The sequence below is a fragment of the Chlamydomonas reinhardtii genome, chromosome 4, assembly GCF_000002595.2.
Source record: "Chlamydomonas reinhardtii strain CC-503 cw92 mt+ chromosome 4, whole genome shotgun sequence".
Classification (NCBI taxonomy): Eukaryota; Viridiplantae; Chlorophyta; class Chlorophyceae; order Chlamydomonadales; family Chlamydomonadaceae; genus Chlamydomonas; species Chlamydomonas reinhardtii.
The window spans coordinates 2669152-2690622 of record NC_057007.1 but is presented as its reverse complement, the minus strand read 5'-3'; the positions used below and the strand labels follow the sequence as shown (position 1 = coordinate 2690622).

General features: G+C 63.5%; 4 protein-coding genes across 4 annotated transcripts; 1 reads left to right on the top strand and 3 right to left on the bottom strand.

The window, feature by feature from the left end:
• The first annotated feature begins 40 nt into the window (after positions 1-40).
• CHLRE_04g223250v5 (uncharacterized protein) lies at positions 41-2774 on the top strand. The gene is made up of 7 exons (XM_043061935.1): positions 41-485; positions 545-599; positions 776-933; positions 1119-1241; positions 1385-1573; positions 1721-1915; positions 2121-2774. The coding sequence occupies exons 1-7, from the start codon at positions 150-152 to the stop codon at positions 2448-2450; spliced, it is 1386 nt and encodes a 461-aa protein (XP_042925287.1). The 5' UTR covers positions 41-149; the 3' UTR covers positions 2451-2774.
• A 530-nt stretch (positions 2775-3304) lies between these two features.
• CHLRE_04g223225v5 (uncharacterized protein) lies at positions 3305-6240 on the bottom strand. The gene has a single exon (XM_043061934.1). The coding sequence runs from the start codon at positions 6210-6212 to the stop codon at positions 6015-6017; it is 198 nt and encodes a 65-aa protein (XP_042925286.1). The 5' UTR covers positions 6213-6240; the 3' UTR covers positions 3305-6014.
• Positions 6241-6288: 48 nt separating this feature from the next.
• CHLRE_04g223200v5 (uncharacterized protein) lies at positions 6289-12440 on the bottom strand. Its single transcript, XM_001692144.2, has 5 exons — positions 11909-12440; positions 11508-11750; positions 11306-11378; positions 10984-11112; positions 6289-10651 (listed from the first exon to the last, which is right to left on the bottom strand). Exons 1-5 carry the CDS (start codon positions 12077-12079, stop codon positions 6789-6791), a joined length of 4479 nt encoding a protein of 1492 aa, XP_001692196.2. The 5' UTR covers positions 12080-12440; the 3' UTR covers positions 6289-6788.
• A 4198-nt stretch (positions 12441-16638) lies between these two features.
• CHLRE_04g223150v5 (uncharacterized protein) lies at positions 16639-21350 on the bottom strand. Its single transcript, XM_043061933.1, has 2 exons — positions 20377-21350; positions 16639-20037 (listed from the first exon to the last, which is right to left on the bottom strand). The coding sequence occupies exons 1-2, from the start codon at positions 21058-21060 to the stop codon at positions 17443-17445; spliced, it is 3279 nt and encodes a 1092-aa protein (XP_042925285.1). The 5' UTR covers positions 21061-21350; the 3' UTR covers positions 16639-17442.
• Between the last annotated feature and the right edge of the window lie 121 nt (positions 21351-21471).

Sequence of the window (21471 nt, the reverse complement as noted above, 5' to 3'; positions counted from 1 at the left end):
GGACACCCGAATACAACAACTTTTCCAACCGCCTCCGACTCCAACTCGAGCAGCAAGTGTATTTACTGCGTTTAAGTTTTGCATCGAGTAACGCAACCAGTGTTTCCTTGACGCTTGAACGCGTGTTCGTAGCACAGACACAAGCCAAAATGCCGCGCGCTTCCTTCTCCCGCTCAGTCGCGACCCAGATTGCCTCGGCGCTGGAGGCCAACTTGACCCCGACCTTCGAGCCCACTGCTGCCCAGCTATGGAATGCCGCTCGCCCCCGCATGATTTCCACCATCGCGCGCGCTGAGGGCTCCAGCCTGCTGCGCAATGTCGCCCGTGGTTCGGGCAGCTCCTCCGTGCTCAAGCCCTGCACCTGCGGCAAGGTGATGTGCCCCGGCCACGCCCGCTCCATGTCGACTGCGTCGTCGGCTCCTCACGTGCAGCCTGCTTGGGCCACCGACGCTCGTGCCCCCGGCTTGGCTGAGCGCCTGGCGGAGGTGACCAAAGCACTTCCCCACGTCCCTGTCCGTGGATGACTTTTATGTCGCGCGTGGAGCAAGGTGTGGAGGTGGCTCTGGCCGGCTACGGCTTCACTAGCGACAACTCCATCGGTGCGCCGGGTGGCGGCAGGTTGCTGGAGCAGGGGCGTGACGCAGTGGGGACAGGAGTGGTCGAAGTAGGGAAGGGCGGGGCGCTTCACTGTCATCAGCCGTGCTGCCTACAATTACAGGCCGCCTCCCATAGCCCTCTGACAACGCTGCCCTTCGCCACCCTCCCCCGCCCGCAGCCATGAGCAACGTGCGCCACGATGAGTCGTGCCTCATCTTGGAGGACATGATTGAGGCGGCCTTTGCCTCGTGCTTCAGCACCCACGGCCTTGGCGGCGTGCTGACCTGCGGTGTGATTGGCATGAAGGCCGGCCTGTCGCACTCGCCCGTTGTCGGGGTGAGTAAGGGGCTTATGCTTGGGGCTTAGCTGGGGCTAAGCTGGGGCTTTGGCTGGGGCTAGGTGGAACACTGGAACGCTTCATGGTTGCACAGTAGGTTGGTTCTGCATGGCAGCAGAAGCAGTGCTTACTGTTTCATCGCTGACCCATTTCCATCCCTCCACGCTTGCTTCTCTCCATGTAGGGCAAGCAGTGCTACGGGTCCTTTTCCTTCCCCCACATCGCCATCAACAGCGACGGCAAGGTCGGCGCCGTCAGCCGCCCCAACCGCCACGGCGCCGGCGCTGCCTGCGGTGCCCTGACTGCGGTAAGTCTTGGGCGGGAACAGGCGCGAAAGCAAGCACCTGTCGCAGGTATGAGCAAGCGCTAATAGGTGCACGCCTGCGTTTCTGCTCATTCTCGTTACCGTCTGCTTACCTTCCCGCCCTGCCTTCCTCTTTACCCCTGCAGTGCATGGGCGACCTGAAGCGCGACGGCTTGGAGGCCAACTGCAAGCAGCCCGGCGTGCACGACCCTCTGGAGCCCGAGTACTCCATCCTCAAGCAGCGCATCGCCCGCCGCCTAGCGTACGAGAAGATCAACCCTCTGGACTGCTCGCTGGTGGATGTGACCAAGGCCGCAGAGCGCGTCATCTCCGCTGTGAGTGCCTGCCTGCTCCGGCCTGTGCTAGGGTGACTTGCGAGCTTGGTTGGGTGCAACTGTCGCTGTACTGTGGCCCTTGTGTTTAGTCACCCGCCGAGGGCCCTGACCAAGGAACGCTCTCCGCTCCCCCCTCTTCCCCCGCAGGACCTGGAGTACCTGATCTCCAAGGCCGTGGATCCCAAGAAGGCCGACTACGCCGTGTTCACCGGCGTGCAGATCCACAACTGGGTCGCCGACCTGAACAACACCGACGTGCCGTCCCTGGAGTTCGTGGGCGTGGGCAAGAGCTACGTGGTGGTGAACGGCGAGAAGGTGCACCTGGACCTGGAGAAGGTGCCCGTGAGTGCCGCGGGGCATGGGCATGGGCGGTTGGTAGGGCACTGTTGGAAGGAAGAGACAGACGCTTCGCTTGGCAATGTTGGCGTTGGCGTTCGCGTTTCGACAGCACTCCGCTAACAATGCTTTGCGGGCATTCCTTCTTATCAACGGTTCGTTATGCTCGTCTCTTAACGCCCAATCCTGCCCTGCTGCCGCATCCCCGCAGGCTCTGTCGCCGCGCCAGCTGCAAATCCTGGCCTCCGCCAGTGCATCCGAGGGCAAGGCCGCCACCGCCGCCTCCACCGGCAAGCTGATGCAGGAGATCCCTCGCAAGTACATGATGAGGCGCCTGGGCGCTGCCATGAGCCGCAGCCACTCGGACGGCGCCGCCCCCGCGGGGGCCAGCCTGGCACGTGGCTTCCAGACTTGCCGCCATAGATGTTGTGTGCTACTATTTCTAGTTGACATTCTGCAGCGAGCTGCGCGTGTTGTGGCAGCAAAGCCGACGTATACTGATGGCAGGCAATGTCGCAAGCGTGAGCATGGGCAGGATTGAGCGAAAGAGAAGAGCGGACCGGATGTATGGACATCATCAAGACACAAACATGCTTACTAAGCTGTTCGGGCAGGGCCCCCGCTGGTGAGGGGCTACGGGTTTTGTAACCACATAGATTCCGTGGAAGTCGGGCAGGCTCATGTGGAAGTGGGGCAAGCTCATGTGGAAGTCGGGCAGGTTCATGCGGGCGCCTCGCTAGCTCTTACCGGTAAGCCCGGGCGCGTCATTACCGGGGCCTCTTTTGATGCCACTGCAAACAAGCAGCACGGGGGCGGGCTGGGTTACCTGTCGCACACGTGTAGGGCACTGTAACTGGCGGCGGCATAGGCACCACACTACACGCCGCCATCCGGCATGCAGGATTTCGACGGATTGGGGCCGAGCACGCAGCGAACAGCTCAAGCAACTGCCTCAACTGCACGCTCCCCGTCGCCTTTGAGACAGCGCTCAGCGCTGTCCTGGACGTGGGTGCGCCCCATGCACTTGTATTGCGGCTGGGGCCACGGGATGACGACGGTGCTTTATTTGTGACCTTCGCCCAATCGCCCCCACTGGTGCTTTTGCTCCTGCCCTACGCATGGGTCGCGTTCAACACAGCCCGCCGTGCAGTCCCCGCCCAGGGTTGATCACTGCTGGGGCCTCGGGCGTAGGCCTGGAGCTGCTGCCACTGTTAACTTGGTGATCTGAGCAGCCACAGAAGCATGCGACGCTCGTGCGGGTGGCCTGCTGGCTTGGCAGTGGGGGCCACCCTTCACGGACTTCACAGCGCTGTTGCACACGCAGGATCCCGGGGAAACCGGGTGAAGGGGCATGGGGCCGTGGCACCAACGTCAGGACAGACCCGACCTCAGACTCACTTAGTCTCGTTACAGGTCCAGGATCGCACACTTCCAACCCCGTAACACATCATCAACAGACCCCACCTCGGCCTCATCGTGTTACATAGTGATACTTGTACAAGCTCAGCACTGAAGCCGCACAGTGCAGACGCTTCATTGGTCGGTCAAGATACCGCCGCGTGCCATGATTGCCTCCCCTACTTTGGCGGCGCAGCAGTACCAGTGCAGCAGCGGGTTCGCCCACGCCCAAACCGCGCGTCAAGCCTGTTTGTACGGACGGTACATAGTGCTGCCTCTGACGAGAGAAGCTCGCAGTCTAACAAACAACATCCCACAACGCAAAACTGTGGTAAAAACTTCGTTCCTCGACGCGCCTTCGCTGTCCTACGGAAAGGCCGCGCGTCTGGTAGGTCAGAATCGGGCACAAAATAACCCCCAATAACAAAAGTCTGTCATACGCAAACATCCAGGTGACACCCACACCCACCCACACCCACACATCCACACACAAACATCCACACATGGCAATCAACATCCGGCCGGTCTTTACATCACAGCAATATCACCCAATAACCAAAGATGGGTGGGGCAAAACGGCGGACTTGCAGCCTACCGGCGCGGTACAGTCGAAGGCTGTGTCTCACAACTCACGAGTTGCGAATTGTGGGTCCTACTGGCCTACCAGGACTGCCAGGCCCTCCGCGACCGCAGGTATCAGGTACATCAGCGGCCGTCTCCCTTTCGTAATCCGATTGCCCATGTAAACCCTGATTGACCATCCACTCTGGCCGCCCACCCTACCATGACGCCACCCAGCCCACTGCACACCCGGTGCCCGGGGGCGCCTGCGCGCGCCCTGAACAACCCAAGCAGCACAGGTTCACAGTACAGACCCACCTGGTCGCGCCTCACAACAAACAACCAGACCACCAGCACTGCTTCCCTCGGGCCGCCAAGCTTCGAGAGACATGTGTATGACATACTCTCAAACTTAAGCACCTGTTGATGCGCGAAGTCTAAACCTGTCAGGCCGCATGATGCTTGACTCAAAACGAAGATAACCCAACCGTGCACGTGGTAAATTCAGGATCACTTGAGGACCCAATAAATTCATTCCACTCTCCATTTCACCTTCTTCCACTCCTTGACCATTCCATCCGGCCTTGGGGCATTGTTTAAAATCTCCAGACGGCCTGTTGCTCGTCAGCTTGCATTCCAGTGCATCTGTAGCGTCTCCGTGCTAGACCGGCTAAACAGTCCTCAACAACATCTCCACCGCAACCAGAACGCACAAACTCACAGCCACCCAGATCCCCAATTTAACTCCTTGCTTGCTTGGTTCCTCGGCGTGCCGACGCGTCTGCAAGTATCCTAAGCATGCAGCAAATGCGGCGTGCCTGCCCATTGGTGCGGAGGCGTGGCGCTGCTACAGTCTGAAGAGACCAAGTTTCTGCATGCCGGCTTCATACCTCCCTTGCTTGACCGCAGTCGTACCGTACCGTACGATCATGCCCAACAACACATTATCGCCCATGATATCACCACGAAGAATGGACAGGAAAAGATATCGCCGATACAATTCGGGCGGACGCAACGTGTGAAGGAAGACAACCGGTGCAACAGCACCACTCTCCTGCTCCTCTTGGGTACAAACATAGAAAGTTTGGTACGGCCCGGCACAAGCATGCATGTATGCAACTACGTACGTGATCTGGAGTCTCAGACAGTGATGTACGCCCAAACTATCAAATCGTAAAACACGGCGGGGAAATGGCAGCCGGGGGACGCTGAACGCTGCAGCACCTCAGTCCCCTACTACTCGTGGGCACGCACATCATAAACCATGTATGACTCAAACATGCATGCAACTAACTACCGCAAAACATACCGGACCTGGAGGCTCGGAGACCTACGCCTGTGCTTCACGCCTGCTCTGCCTGCGGCCCTGCTTCCTGCGGTACTCCCGCTTGTCGCACTCTCGCACAAGCCCCGGCAATGGATCGGCATGAACAGAGAGGGAACCCCACTACGAACGCAACGGGCATGCACCGTACGGCGTGTTGCGTTTCACCGCAGCGCATCTCATCCTGCCCTCAACTCAAACGCTCAAGATCATCCGCATGTTCCCTGCATCGGCATGCGCTACCCGTGGGCCTCGAAATTGCAAGCCCTGGCACGCGTTTCCACTTCGACACAACTGACGCGGCCCGGCGCACTCCTCGTATGTGAGGATGTGCCAGATAGGTTGGGCTCAAACGGCTCTCTCCGCGCCAACACACCGCTCACCCACGCATGAATGGGGGTGCTCGACCAGGCTTTACCTGCCGGCCCCTTCCTCGCTCCTCGCCCGGTAAATAAATGCTTGGAGTATGGCCTCTCCTCTACCGCTCGGCCATATGGCTTGCGTCGGACCCAGGTAAGGTACTCAGCAGCGTACATGGGGATTGACCCGCGCCACACGGCATTAGGACTACCAGTATGTCGCATGTATCACATGCGACTCCTGCTTCAACATCCAGCCCTGCACGGTCAATTGTCAGGTCGTGCAGACTCGGGCAAAACCGTAGCTCCTCTGCGACCTCTCACGAGCGTCGCAAGACCTCAGCACCGCCGCTGCAGCATGACGTTTGGCACGCTCGCGTCTGCTCTCGCGAAGTCACAATAAATAATGCTCTAACAACGGCTCATACGGCCGAATTAAGTTTGCAGGATGCACACCGTAATACTAACACGCGTTAGCCAGTGTCCTTACTGCGCAACCACGAAGGCAGAGCTCTGGCACTCGCTTCTCCGCACTCGCTTTTCCACAAAAATCCGCTTGGAGTGCAGATGAAGGCATTTCAGCCCACAGGTGCCACCGGGAGAATGTTGGGGTGGCAGCAGCCGAAACACAGCCCGCCCACCCCCATACCTGTGTCCTCATGTAAAAGCCAGCCAAACACGCTTGTGGCCTGGACTTTGGCAGCAGCATTTTGCTTCGCCCTCCACATTCACAGCATAAACACTTTTGTGCCATGCTTGAACTTCTGCATTTGGTACACTGCCCATTTTACTTCATCTTCAGGTCGCCGTGTCTTGTACCGGCCCCGCATCCTGGCCCGTTCTTGTTGCGGCCTCACCCCTCTCACATACAAGCTTTTTGGGCCATTGAAATGTGAAGGCCCCTCTGCCCTGGCGGCTCCATGCCATTGCCCAGTTTCCCAAAGCCATCAGTTGCGCTCTCTGCCGTGTTGCCAGCGAGTGCCTTGTGCCTAGTGTGTTGTGTGAGGCCGTCATCATGCGCTGCTATAGCCAACGCAGTCTGTCGCCACAAGTTTGAATGCACCAACTAGAGTTTCTTTGAAATTTAAATGCACAAAATAATGATAGTGCGCCATGATAAAGTTAAAAGCCTAGCGACCTCAAGCGACGCACCCTCAGCTCATGCGTCGAATCTAGTTCAGAAGCCGTTTACGGTACGCCGTCGGCAAAGACCGGCTTGCTGGTTAGGGAGCTGGCATCAGCCCTGTCGCGCGACGCATGCGAACAGCGGCCGAAAGATAGTTGCCAGCATCCCGCCACGGCTTGCAGCATTGCCGCTGGTGCTGGTGCTGCTCCCGCTTTCCTCATGGCTCACACGGCTGTGCTGCTGCGGCTCCAAAAGCTTGCTCACATCACGGGCTGGCGCTTTGCCAATCGCCGAGCACGGGACCAGGCTGCTGCCGGAAGCAGCCGGCTCGCCGTAATGGATTAGGGTTACGGTTGCAGCAGTTGAGCTGCCACGGCTCATGGCTGAGCCAGCGGCAGTAGCGGCAGCAGTGGCCGCACCAGTGGCCGCAGCATCGCTAGCAGCTGACGAAGTAATTATGGCAGCTGCTGTCGCTGCCGCAGGGAAGCAGGGGGCACTGGCCTCGGTCGCGAAGGACGCAGGAGCCTTCGCGGACGCACTTCCGGCCGGGCCCTCAAGGACAGACATCTGCCGTTGCAGCCGGCACTGCTGCGCGTGCGTCGCGGAGCTGCGGTTAAAGCTGCTGCCGCCACTCGCACTAGCACCCGACAAGGCAAAAGGCGCCATGGACGGTCCCACGCCGCCGCTACCTCCGTAGCCACCGGCCGCGGCAGCCGAAGCGCCAGCCGTGCTGCCGCCACTCCAGAAGTGGGAGTAGCTTCCTGCACCTCCGCCACCGCTGCCGCTCGCGCTTGGGCCCAGGCCACCGGTGCAGTAGAAGCCTGCCGCTGCGGCCGCCGCTGCCGCCACCACCGCAGCCGCCGTCGTCGTCATGGTCATGGCGGTCGTGACCGCGCTACCGGCGCCGCTGTAGCCGCCATACTCACCATCCAGTCCCATGCCGAGGCCGTAGCCGGGCGTGTAGGAGCCGCAGGCGCTGCTGTCGAGCGCTGCAGAGCTGGCACCGGCAATCGTCAGCGGCTGGCTGCCGAAAGTGCCGCGGCTTGTCTGCCGCAGCATTCCGGCCTGCGCCGCCGTTGCCGCGCGGCCGGAGCTCGAGTCCGCACGGCTCACGGTCGCGGCCCTGACGATGGCGGCGCCGGAGGCACCGGGGGAAACAGCGGGACAGGAGCCGAGCGCGGCGGCGGCCGTGCTGCCGGCTGCGCCGGTGGAGGCTTGCGACAGCGAGAGGCGATGGTTCAGGCGGCCTGTCGTGGTTGCGCTGGCCGGGTGCGCGGGCGGCGACAGCGCGCCGGCCGCAGGGGCAGGCAGCTGCCCTGGCGCGGCGGGGAAGGCCGCGGCGGCTGGCAGCTGGCGACTGGCGGAGGGCTGCAGCTGTAGCTGCTGCTGAGCAGAGAGCGACATCGTGGGACTGCCCTGCTGCAGTTGCGACGCGCGCGGATGCAGCAGGCCCGTTCCTGGGCCCATCATGCCGTCGCTGTGGGCCGGCAGCGCTGAGCCCGCGTCAACCGGCAGCGTGGCCAGCACGGCGTTCGAGCGGCCCGGGCGGGAGCCGCCGCCACCGCTGTGCTCCGCCGTCGAGATGGTGCGGGTCAGCACCGCCGCCACGGAGGCAGCGTCGCCGCTGGGCGGCTCCGGCACGAAGCCCAACAGCGTGCCGCGGCGCTGCGGCAGCAGCAGCGGCATCGAGCCGTGGTGGCGTGCGCCGAAGCGCGGCGGCAGGGACGGCGGAGGCGCCGCCGCGGCGGCGCCCTGCGACGACGGCACCTGACCGGAGCCCCAGCTGCGGCTCGGCGCGCCGAAGGGCCCCAGGCCGTCGGCCTCAGGCAGGCAGCAGAGCTCGGGATCCGGATGCGGAACGTGGGCACGCTGGGCACGCGCGCCGGCGGCCGTGCCCCTGGGCGTGAGCACCTCGTCCTCCTCGTCGTCGTCGCTGTTGTCGCCAAACACGCAAAGGTCAGGGCGCCGCCGCAAGAACATCGCACGGGCCGTCACGCCTGAAGCCGCGGCCGAGGGGCCTATAGCAGGGCCGCCGGCGCCTGCCGCCGCGAACGGGGTGGTCCGCGCACTCGCGTCATTACCGGCGGCGGTGGCGGCAGCGGTATCGCTGCCAGCACAGGCGGTAGCGATGCATGTGGTGCTGCGTGATGGAGCCAGCGCTGAGTTAGCGAAGCCGTCGCTGCAGGCGCGGGCCAGGCCTGGCGCCGGCACGTGCGGCGGTGGGCTGTTTGGTGACAGGTCGGCCGCCGGCTTGGCCGGCCATATAGGGCCCATGCATGTCGGGTCCTCATCGCCTGCTGCCGCCATCAGGTACCGTGTATGCGGCAAGAGCTGCAGCTGCGGCTGCAGCGCCTGTAGCGCGGCGCTGTCGTGTGCCGCCGCCGCCTTGGCGCCGACACTCTGCTGCTCGCCGTCAGCGCTGCAGAAGGCAGCGGCGTAGGCTCCGGCACAGCCACCGGTGCCTGTCAGCGCAAGGCTGGCGCCTGAGTGTTTATGCATGAGCGTCGTCTCCTCACCGCTGCCACAGCCGCCGCCGCCGTCGCTGCCGCCCACGGCGTCGTGGTGCGAGGTAAAGGCGGCACACTCATCCAGAGGCGGTAAACGCGTGGGCGTGGACACCAGGCTGATGGCGGCGGCGTCCTCCCTGCTGCGCGCGGCGGCGATGGCACTGGCGGCGGCCGCCGCCGCCGCCGTAAAGGAGGCTCCAACGGCGCCGGCGGTGACAACGGCGCCGCCAGCCCTGGCACGCAGGTACGGCGCCTTCGCTGCGGCCCCCGGCTCCTGCTGCTCACGCGGCTGCGGCTGCTGCAGCTGGCTGCGCTGCTTGGCGGCTGCGGCGGCCGCACCTGCCTCCGTCACGTCCATGGAGGTACACACGCGCCGCATGCCCCGGCCCCGGCCCTGGCCCTGGCCCTGGCTGCCCACGGCAGCCTTGGCTGCCGCCTCCAGAGCGCCTGGCTCAGAAGTTTTGTGGAACGCAGGCGACACTGCAGGCACGGCGGCGACGGCGACAGGCGATGCGGGCGGGCTGGTGGTGCCCAGGTGCCGTAGCTGCGGAGGGACGGGCAGGTGGGTGTGGGTGAGGTGGCAGGCGAGGGGCTCGGCTGTGGGCTGCTGCTCCCGCGGCACCGCCGTGGCCGTCGCTGCGCGGCGCTGCTGTTGTTGCTGCTGTTGCTGCTGCTGTTGCTGCTGTTGTCGCTGCAGCTGTTGCTGCAGCGGAGTGAGAACCGGCGACACGGAGCAGGCAGCTGCCGCGGCGGCCGCTGCCGCTGAGGCGGCTGCCAGCACAACACCGGGCGAGGCGCCTGCTGGCACAACTGGTGACACCAGTCCGGAGCCGCAGTCCGGGCTGCCGAGGCTGATGCTGCTGCCGCTGGCCCTGCCGCCGGCCCCGCCGCTGACGCCAGCGGCCGCGCCGCCGCTGACGCCCTCGCAGCTGCCGCCGCTGCTGATGCTGCTTCGTGAAGAGGTGGCTGAGAAGGACGTTGCGCTCAGGCTGTGCTGCCGCGCTAGGGTGGCCGTGCCTGCCGCCCGCGGCTGCGTGCCGCAACCGCAGCGCTCGTACATCAGGTCATCGTACAGCCGCAAGAGCGTGTCGTTGCCCGCCATCACGTGCCGTACATCGTCAAAGTACGGCAGGCGCAGCAGCTGGTCGGCGCTGGCGCGGGCCGCGGGGTCAAGCCGCAGGCACGCCGTCACGACCTCCACGAACTGGGTGTCGAGATGTGCCAGCCGTGCCGCCAGCGGCCGTCCTGGCAGCCGCATCGGCCGCAGCTGCTCCTGCGTGAGCGACCCACCGAGCTGCGCGGGATCAAGCCGACCAAGCGCCTCCACGGCTGCCGCCAAGGTAGCGGGCCAGGGCTCAGCTGGTAGTGCGCCGAGGCAGCGCCAGAGCTGGTCCAGAGACGAGGAGCCGGGCAGTAGTGTGCGACCAGTGGCCATCTCAGCAAGCGTACAGCCCAGCGCCCACACATCTGCGGGAGGACAGACAGGGGCACAAGACAAAGTCATACACGGCAGGGAGTATGAAACAGACATTAGAGGCTGGTCACAGCGCCATCACAGAAAGGGGCACGTTATATATTCCGGTATCAGAACGTCACCGTTGATCATGCCGCGAGGCTAGGTGGGCAAGCGGCGGCGCTGATGTTGCGCGCCCGTTCCAAAGCCCCTGGCGTCCCATCCGCACCCTTTCCTTCCTTCACGCCGCTCCGTAGCTGCCCGCCCCTCACGGGCGGCCCACGCCCTCAACTCCCCGTGGTGGCGCCCGATTCCAGTTAAACAGCCACGCCTGCAACCGTCTTACCCGCAGGCGTGCCGTACGGCTGCCCCAGAAGCACCTCGGGTGCACGGTAGGCACGTGTCACGACGTACTCCGTCAGCCCCTCGCCTTTGCACAGCCCGTCGCGCGGGTCGTTGGGGCGCCGCGCGAAGCCTGTCATTTACGGCATTGCGACAAGGTTGCAACAATGGTAATAAGTATGCAGGGTGAGAGTCTGTGAGGGGGGCTGGGGAGTGGGGGCTGAAGAGAAAGAGGCCGGGCAGACGGTGCCGGGGGGAAGTGGGCGTGACCGTAGGAGCACGAGGAGGCGCATGAGGAGGCGTGGGAGTGGGGCTGTGCAACTCACCGAAATCGCAGAGGCGAATGCTGCCATCAGAGGCGAGCAGTATGTTGGGGGGTTTGATGTCACGGTGCAGCACCTGTGCATGCAACAGGTAAATGTTTACCCCCGCGCAAGCAGTTAGCATGTCTCGGAAGCAACACTTGTCAGACTGCTTGGGCAAGCCAACGGCAGTGGCAGACCCCCCTGCAGTTGTAGGCCCTCGTACCTTGCAGTCGTGCAGGTAGCGCACCGCCACGCACAGCTGCCAGGCGAAGGACTTTAGCATGCGCGGCGGCAGCCCGAACTCATACTTTGAGCGAAGCACGTCCTGACCGCAGCCCCCGCTAATATAAGGAAAGACGGCATATAAGCGCCCTGATGGTGAGCGGAAGGCGCGCTCCAAACGAATAACGAGTGGGTGGTCCAGGCTCTGTAGGAGCCGCAACTCGCGCAGCGCCAGGCGCAGGCCCTGCAGCGCAAGCACCTGGAATTGTCGCCAAACAACCATTCCGGCGGACACCGACACAACAAGACGTTCGCAGCGAAAAAGCGCCCCGCCAAAATATCTATACAAAACCCCGGGTGTCCGCTTTTCGCTCTCAGATATGACACCAGCCCTCCACGCACCAGCTTGTCATGCTCGGCTGCGTAGCGGAACTCCTTGACCGCCCAACTCGAGTTGCCGCTGCTGGCATCGCGCGCCAAGGTAGCCAGATAAACGTCGCCATAGGTGCCGGAGCCAATGGAACGCAAAAACGTGTAGCCAAATGCTGGTTCAGACGGCGAGGGCGCGCTCATTTTATGCCGGGCGAGGCCGGTCCCGGCGGTGAACGTTCACAGTTGAACTCCACCAGCCTGTGCTATCTGTGTGCAATCACTTGCCGTCATCCACGCCCAGTAAAACCGACCCGCGGATATAAACAACCCGCGCACAGAAAGTTGGTCGCCAGTTGGTGCCCAACTCTGGCCGACGCTCGCAAGCCTACGATCTAGTACATACTCTATTGCGGATTGCTATGCATATCAGCTTGTCGATGGGCCGCGTTGGTTGGGCCGCGTTGGTCACGCAACGGGATCCTCATCGCTGATTGCGCGGGCCCAAAATGGGGATGGACTGCCCCCACTTATGCGCATATGGTTTATGTCGCTGACATATTACCTTATACCTCATGGGATAGCCACCGCGTTAAGTCGGGTGCTCGCGACACGCCACTCCCTGCCCGCCCCCCCCCCCCAAATCCCCTTCCCCCTCCCCTTTCCCCTGCCCGTTTCTACCCCTCTACATCCTTTGCAGCCGCTGTCTTCTATAGTATCACACCCCTTCATGCTATCTTGCTACGAAAATGCGCTGAACGTTTCAAACTTTACATTTTACGGGCGGCCCTAGGCCCAGCTGCTACTGACCGTGCCTGTCCGCCTCGCCACTCGCCAGTTGCGCCCGCCGTCTCACCGGTCAGCTCTTCATGAGTTCTTCTGCCCATCTTATCGCTGTCTACAAAATCCCCACGCCAGCACCAGCTCCAGCGCGCGACGGCAGCAAACATTCCGCTAACCGCACTCGGTCCTTAGGGCGCGCGACACAGCTCTGCCCCGAACATCAGCCACGGCTTTACCTTTTCCAACCCGCGGCGCTTCCTCACACTCCGGTTGTGTTTGTCTCGCAATTGCATTCGACTCGCCCGCCACTCATCCGTACAATCGGGCGCCCTCTCCTGCCTTGCCTCGCCCTGTCTGTGCCCCTGCTTGCCACACTGTCGCCCGGCCATTGCTTTGCTGCATTCCGTTTGCATTTTCTCTGCGGCTGCCTCTCGTGCTCATCCGTGGACGCTGGTCACCCTCCTGCAGGTGCGATGCGGCTCTGCCTCGCGAGTGTGGCGTTTGCGGTGTGTCTGTGTGGTGCTATCGCCTGGCCGGGCGCCTGGCCGGGCGCCCGGAGCGTGAGGAATGCGCGTCAGCAAACTTCCAGCCAGCCAGCAACTCGTCGGTACAGTAACTCCGGCGTTCGACCAGCCGCGCACTCTTGCCCTGCCGCTGCCAATTGTATGCCATTTGTTGGGTTCTGGGAATCAGCTACGCCCTACGGGACTTTCTCAACTTGCCTTGCCACTGTCCCATCACACGCCCAGCGGCAGTGGCGGCGCGCATGTTCGGAGCAGAGGGGGCGGGCAAGGCCACGTGGAGGAGGACAGCGCGGCGCCGCCTTCAAAGCGGCGCCGGCGCGCAGGTTGAGACCTGCCGGTGTTATCTGGTTAGCGACCTGTGCTGACGAGCATGGCGTAGAGGGCAGTCGGCTGCAGCGGCAAGGGTGTTGAGAGGTTTTCCTTGCTGTCTGGTTGGCCTGCTGCCTGCTGCACTAGTGCTTGATAGCTGGGCGCGACTGGGCACATATGGCGGGCGGTGCCTGCACAAACCGACCCCGGCTATGTCCGGGAGATGAGGCTAGTATTGGAACCTTCGGCCTCAGACGGAGGACGTGGCGTGGGCTCAGCCCACTTTTCCCTTGCAAGGGAGAGCCACCTTTTCTTGTCCATAACCAGAGCCACAGACAGAAGTGAACACGCAGAAATGCAGCAATGCACACTCGCTTGGGCTTTGCCCCAGTGCTGCTCTCAAATTGCCTGTTAGCTTCTCTCCCGCCAGCATGCGTGGCTCCAGGTAGATTTGCAACCGGCCGGCGACCCCTGCCTGCAGTCCGACGGCCAACCCTTCCAACCCACGGGGTTGAATTCCCTACCTCCACGCTTCCGTGCCTCCCCAACCCTCCGAAGACCCGCCAGAATGTGTCCATAGGCACCCATATGCGTGCAGAGCACGCATGATTTCTGCTCCTGGACCTGGAGCCAATCAAGTTCAGTCCGCAGGGCTCCGGTCCAGCCCAGCCTTCCACACCGGCTGGGCGCCCAGCAACCCAAACAGCCGCAAGAATAAAGTAATCAAGGCTGTAGCCTTTCAAGCCGCCGCGCCACCACGTTGGCAGCGTTGTAGATTTTCACCGGTTGGAAGGAGGTTTGACGCGAGGGATTTAGGTGCGAGTCCGACTTACGAACTGCGAAAAGGGTTCCGCCTTTGCCCCGGGGTAACGGAACTCCAACCAAGTAGCGGCTTGCAACCGCGGCTGCAGGCTGTGTATGGTGCCTAGCGGCGGCGGTGGCCAGGGGGTGGACACGGCTGATCTAGGATTCAGGGGCGCGAGCCGCCAGGGCCCTGCAGCCTGCGGGGTAGCCGTACGTGCTAAGGACCACCACACGGCCGCGGCACGCACGGGGCACAAACACTGGCGGCAGCACCCGCACTCGCGCGGGCAGTGGCAGAGGGCGCAGTGACGGTGGCGGCAGCGGCTGCCGGGGCGGTTATGGACGACGGCGCATGGATGCACACGCAGGGCAGCGGCGCTGCTGTGCCGCTGCTGCGTGCGCGTCTGAATGCGGCGGCCGCGGTTGGAGACGAGGATGACGAGGAGGAAGAGGAGGAGGACGAAGGCGACAAGTAAGGTGGAGAAGGAGCAGGGCGCCGCCGACCGAGATGAAGGAGTGGAGGAGGAGACAGTGCGGCGGGCGGTAGCACAGCCCCCAGCGGTGCCACAGCCCCCAGTGCCGAAGCAAGCCCTGGAACCACCGCCAAGCGGGGGGGGGGGGAAGGAGACAAAGTGCCAGACCCAATGCCCCGAAATCCCTGGGGGACTCCACTTGAGGGGACGCCCGACCCCTCCCACGGACAAAACCTCGTTGTTTAGGGGTTAAACTACCTCCCTTTTATACTCAAGTGGTGCCAATCGACTTTTCTTGACGAACCCTATCACGCTGTGCCATCAGCGGTCCTGTTCTGACACTTCGGTCACAGGTTGGATCCTATCCATGGAAATGCCCTCGAGGCCTCGACCCAGCCCACCCCGCGCTCAACGCTTTGCCGCGTGACGAGTAGACAATGTGCACCGGCAGCCCTTGTTAGGCGTGAATTCCTGCGCACCAGCGCGTAAAAGCCCCGCTGTGTCAGTACACATATGTCGAATCCGGCAGAATCCGGGGACATGTGCTGACAAGTCCATGCCAGGACGCGCCACTTAGCCCTCCCACGCTTTGTTCCTGCTTACTGCGGCATAACGTGCACATATGAGCCTCGTAGTGCTGCGTCTGGCCCCTAGTTCTGCTTGTGGGGCGCTTCCCGAAATTCGCCAGGATGGGCTCCCGAAAACCCGGCAGACCCCCACGACGACCGACCCCCCAACTTTCGCGGCCCAGAACTTCCTCACCAGACAAACCCTGGAAAAACTAAAAGCACGTACATATGGTTCTCCTGGAGCTCTGTAACTTTGAGCATGGGGTAAGAAGCTTTGCTGAGCTTTCTAAACCCCCCCTGCCACCGCCGCCACAACCGCCACGGCCACAGGCACCACAGCCTTCTGCAGCGCTGGCGGCACACCCTCCACAGCTGCAGTCACGGCCGCAAGCTCCCCCTCCAGTTCCTGTTCCGACGCCGCCGTCCCAGGCGCTGCCCCTTCCCAGCCCACCCTTCCTGTGGCGTCAGCGTCACCGTCAGAGCACTGCTGGCACGCGGGTACCACCAGGCGGCTGGATGGGGTCTACGGGAGCCCCTTCTTCCGCGGGCCTTTTCACTATGAGCAATAACTCGTACAAGGATGCTGACCCGACCTACCCCCCGCTCTATCCGCCTGGCTAGTTAGATGTCTTGTACGAGCTATTGCCCGTGGTGAAAACTGGGCTGCCGTCCGGGGGGTGCGTTTTCCCAGCCAAACCCGCACGTTGGACGTTGCCCCGGGGCAAATCCTACCGCACGGATTAGACACCGCCTTTCTGTAGGTACATAACCAACATCATCATCAGCCAGAAGTGGTCGGCAAAGGTCCAAATTATGCTTATCGGGGCTCAAGTCGCGAAATTGACCGAAGCCCATATCTCGCATATGCGCTGTTTGGGGCCTGAATCTATTGCCGTCGACATTAATTCTCGTATAGATGTAATCAAAATAGCTTCAGGCTAAGTTGGCGGGGTCCTGGCGAGCGCGACATATAGCATTTCAACTTGAGCTCTCGCTCAAAATTATGCCCGAGCACCATCCAGGGACCTTATTATGTGTAATGGGATGTCAATTCATGGTCGGGGCGACAGTCTGGGCATAGACCTTGCGATCCCGCCCTTGACCCCCGGAGTGGTACCCGCGTGACTGCTGGCACAGCCAATGTCCGCGAGCTCGTGGCAGGAAACGCTGCTGTGCACCGCATGCGGTTGATCACACGGCTCTTACCCTCTCGTACCGTCGTTCAACCCCTCGCCCAATGCAACCCAACCACACAGCCAGCGCTCGTATTTTACGAAGGCAGGGGCGGCGTCAGTGGCCGATTTCCTTAAAATGGCTTCGTTTAGTTGACGAAACAGGCTGTGTTTCCCATTCCAGAGTCAATACGATAGAGATGTTTGATAAGATTGGGCTTGAAGGGGGGCCAGGGCCGAGGCCGCCAGGGCCAACCTGCCAAGGTAGATGTTGGCACGAGTTTGATGTACCGACGACGTAGTGGTGAGCCTCGCGGCCTCCACATCTAAGAGGAGTACTGATGGGTGTTAACCCCACCAAATATCGTCCACACATACTGCGTCGCGTATTTCGTGCCAACCGGGCCCATCCGTGGCCTGCTACACGCGGACGGGTCTCTCCCTTTCCTCCGCCTGTGCCCCAGCGTCACGCCTGCTTGCCACGTCAGCCGCCACCAGCACATAACCCCCGGGCCACTGCCACAGCTGACCCGTGGCGATCTACCCTCTGCACACAGAACACAAGCGGCATGCCTCAAACTTGGCGCATTTGGCGCGCCGTGTGTGCATGTGTTGCTACTTAGCTGGCGTTGGTGCCTCAACTCCACTACTTCACGCCCCGCCCCCCCTGTACTCGTGTATGGCCACCGCTACTGGGCCCCACGGCCGCTCACCTGCCTGACCGTCACCACAGATGCCTACCGTACTGGGCACCGCACCAAACACACGCCACACAAAGCCAAAAGCCCGTCGCGGCGCGCCCTAGCATGTTGCATTCACTGCTCCTTACACACGTGCGTTGGAAAAGGACACAAGGGATACCGCTCCACGAACCACAAGTCGTGTGCACGTTTGTGCCGCATTCATTGACCACATCCACTGCTTCGCACCCCTTCACTCACTCGTTCCTGGTACGCTTCGAGGCTGCACGCCTGCCGGTCCCCGCCGCCCGCCTCCGCCTGCTGCCCGCGGGCAGGCCCCCGCCCCGCCACTACCACCACCACCACCACCACCCTCCACATCTGCTGCCGTAGAGCCCTCCTCCCCAGCCACCACCGCCACCTGATTCTCAGAGACCGTGGCCGGCACCACCACCGCCCCGGGGCCACTGCCGCCGCCGCCGCCGCCGCCGCCACCTGCTGCCGGAGCCGCCGCTGCTTTCCGCTCAGTCCGCTTCCCACCCGCGGCCCGCCTGGGTTGCGCTGCCGCCTGCATCTGCTCCGGCGGCGGGGCCTCAACCGAAGGAGCAGGCAAGCCTGCCTGGACGCCGCGGCTTTGGCTTTGGCGGCTGCTGCGGCGCGTCCGGGGCGCTGACACGCGCGGCTGCTGCGGTGGTGGTGGCTGCGGCGCCAGCGGAGCTCCGTCTCCTCCGCCCTCGCCAGCACCGCCACCAGCGCCACTGCTGGGAAGCCGCTGCACCGTTTCCGTTTGCTGCTGCCCGGCTGGGGCCACCACCTCAGCCTCCGCCGGTACCGTCCTTGCAGCTACTGTTGCATCCGAGGCCTCTCCCGCTCCACCGCCGCCGGCCGCCTCCTGCTTTGGCGCCGTCCTGCGGACAACAACGAGGACGCGCCTCTTCTGGCTGCTGCTAGCCGTGGTGCTGGTGGTGGTACTGCTGCCGGCAGTATCCGGCTGCGGCGGAGTCGTCCGCTGCTGCGGGCGGCGAGGGGCGGCGGCGCTGCCTTCCCCTGCTGCTGCTCCTGACGAAGCGCCCGATAGCAGATCCTGCAGCTGCTGCAGCATGTACGCCTCCTGAGCGGAAGAAGTCTTCCGCCTGTCCCACTCCCAGTACGGCACACACAGCAGGCCGCCCTGCCCAAACGCCCGCCGCAGCTGCCGGTTGCGTAGGACCGTCGAACCGTTTACAGCGGACGGGTCGTCCTTGCGGTTGGTGAGGAAATGGTCTGGACCGTCCACCTCGATGGCCACTCTGCGCCCGTCTCTCCAGTCCGCCACAATGTCCACACGCCCCAGCACGCCCTCCACCACCACCTCCGTCTGCACGGACACGATGGGCAGGAGATCCTTCTGCAGCAGTCGCTGAAGCGCCTCTGCCACTTGCTCCTGCGTACTGCTGGTGGTCGAAGTTGTCGCCCGTTCGGCAGCCACCGCCGCCTCCATCGCGGCTAGCAGGTCGGGGCTGCGGGCAAGAGCCTCCGCCACCTCGCCGCCCAACTCCTGTCGCGCCTGCCACAGCTGACTGAAGTCATCTCCATTAAGCTTCTCACGGCGCCTCACGGCTTCATAGGCCAGCGCCGGGGCCAGCGCAGCGGCAGCCGGGCTAGCAGGGCCAACGCCGCCTGCCAGCACCGCCAACGCCCACAAGCTATTGCAAAGCTCCTGTGCAATAAGCGACTCCGGCTCTAGCCGCAGCAGCTCGCCCAGCCGGCCGCACACCGCCGCCTCCAAGCCGGCGTGCCGCAGCTGCAGCACCGCCAGCGCCCAGAGCGTGTTTGCACATTCCTGTGCATTGCCTCGCTGCATCACCGCCGCGGCGCCTGCGTCAAGCAGCGCGGGCGGCGGCTGGTGGCGCACCAACGCAAGCGCGTACAGCAGGTTGGCCCAGCCCTGCGGCTTGGCGCCGGCCATGACCCCGGGCCGCTGAGCTGCGGCCGCCGCGGCCGCGTACCAATGGCTCTGCTGCGTGGCTTGCGACGTTGCACCGGCCCCATACCCCATCTTAGCCAGGGCCCACGCCGAGTTGCTGAGGTGCTGCGGTTCAAAGCCGGCAAAGCCCCGCCGCACGCATGCGGCGGCTACTGCTGACGCCAGCAGCTCGGACTGCTTGCCTCGCAGCTGCAGCCCCTCCAGCGCCAGCAGGATGTTGGACAGATCCTGCGGCTTGAACGCTTCAGCTTCCTTCGGTGTTCGCAGCTGCCGCAGCGCCGCACCGTACAGCGTCTCCAGCACTGCCCGAAACGCCGATCCGGTGCAGCCAAGGACCTCTAGCGCCCACAGGTTGATGGCCACATCTTGCGCATTCATGTCCAGGGCAAGGGCTGCGGCCGCCTCCGCCAACGGCAGCAGGAGGTCTGAGTCTCGGTACCCCAGCTTGGCGCACGCCCAAAGGCTGTTTGAAACACCCTGGGCGGTGAAGCCGTGCCCCCCCGCCGCACGCAGCCGCGAGGCCACAGCGCCCGCCAGTGCATCCAGGTGCGGCGACGAGGTGGGGTCCCAGCCCGAGCCCCGCTGCTGCTGCTGCTCCCGCAGCTTGCCCAGGGCATACAGCGCGTTTGCCAGGTTTTGAGGAGTTGCAGTCTTCAGCAACACCGGATCCGCCAGCCGCTGCAGCAGTGCCGGCGCCAGCTGTGACTCCACACGCCCGCCGATGGCAGCCCCAGCCTTCGCCAGCGCCCACAGCGGAAGGCTGCAGCCGGCCGGCTGCCGGATGCGCGGCACGAGCGGAAGGAGAGCAGGCGAAAGGGCCGCCACGATGCGAAAGCGGGCCGCGGCTGTGGGGGCCGGGCCGCTGGTGCGTGCGGACTCCAGCTGCAGGGGAGGGCAAACATTCGCATAAAAAGTAGTACCGCGCCATTGCAGGGACCGAATTACGGGACAGAAGCGCGCATGCCTAAACAACAATGGAATCCCATCGAGCCGGGACCTTGGTAGGGTTTATAACTACTCCCACGCCAGCAACCGTTGCATCAGCACGCAACACGTCCCTGTCCTGCGTGATCTGTGCTACGTCCTAAGGAGGTGCGTGTGTTGTTGGTGTTGTCAGTGCTCGCACTGCAATCAGGAAGGCCCGCACGTGCTTACCGGCCCCTTGCCCTGACCCTCCTCCTGTTGTTGCCCGCAAGACAGCGCGCCAAGCCTGCCTCTCACCTTGCCACACAGGTTGAAGGCAGCTGACATGGTGCTCACGTCTTGCCGCTCTGACCACACCGCCAGCCGCCGATCAATGACTGCTTGCAGGTCCTCCAGAGTCCGACACACGGTCATGTCATCCGCGGGGTCACGCGCCCTGCCGCCGCCGCCGCCGCCGCCGCCGCCGCCGCCGCCACTCCTGCCACTGCCACCGCCCGTCCTGCCGCCGGCCCAACGGCCTCCGCCTGCCCTGCCCCTGCCCGCCCTGTCCTCGACATGTCCGCCTCTGCCCTTATCGTTGTTATTGCTGCTGTCACTGCTCCTGTCACTGCTCGTGTAACTGGTGCCGCCACTGCCGTATCTCCAAGCAGCCGCCAGCACCTGCTGCTGCGCGCGCCGCCCCGGCTGCAGGAGACAGCTGCGCGCCCCGGCTGCTGCAGGTGCGGCAGTGGCGGGCGCTGGTGCAGCTTGACGGGCCCAGGCGGCTAGCGGCAGTAGCTGCCGCAGACCGCCGCCAGCCCCTGTGGCAGAAGGTGCGGTGGTGGCAAGGCGGGGGCCGCCGCCGCTGAGCACTGCCGCTGCCGGGCCGCTGGTTGCGGACGCCAGGCCGCGGGCCACACCGCTGGTGGTCGCCGAGGGGCCAAGGCGCCCGGCGGTCCGAGCGGCGCGAGGCTGGGTCAGCGGTATGCCGTATGGGCACATTCTATGCCATGTGCGTGCTGATGCTGGAGCATTGTAGTTACTGCCTAAGCCATGCCCACTCGCTGCGCTGCCGTGTGCAAACTGTAACATTTAAGGCTCACCAGGCTGAGGCCCACAGTGCCTTATAGTACGTAAGTGCTAGCTGATACTATACATGGAAGTACAGACACGATGATCGGACTAAAGGAACAACGGGCCAGTCTGGTGCGCCAGCCGGCAAATGGAGCTTGCGTGAGCTCTGCTCGTGGCACTGCTGAATGACAAACAAGGGTCGAGGAGTGTTATGTATAACATTGTGTAGGATGAGGAATGCAGTTGTGAGACTGAATTCGCTGTTGAATCGCCAGCATGCGACCTCGCTCCCGCCCGACGCCCACACGGCCCCGGCGTTGCCCCCTGGCTGTCAGTGCC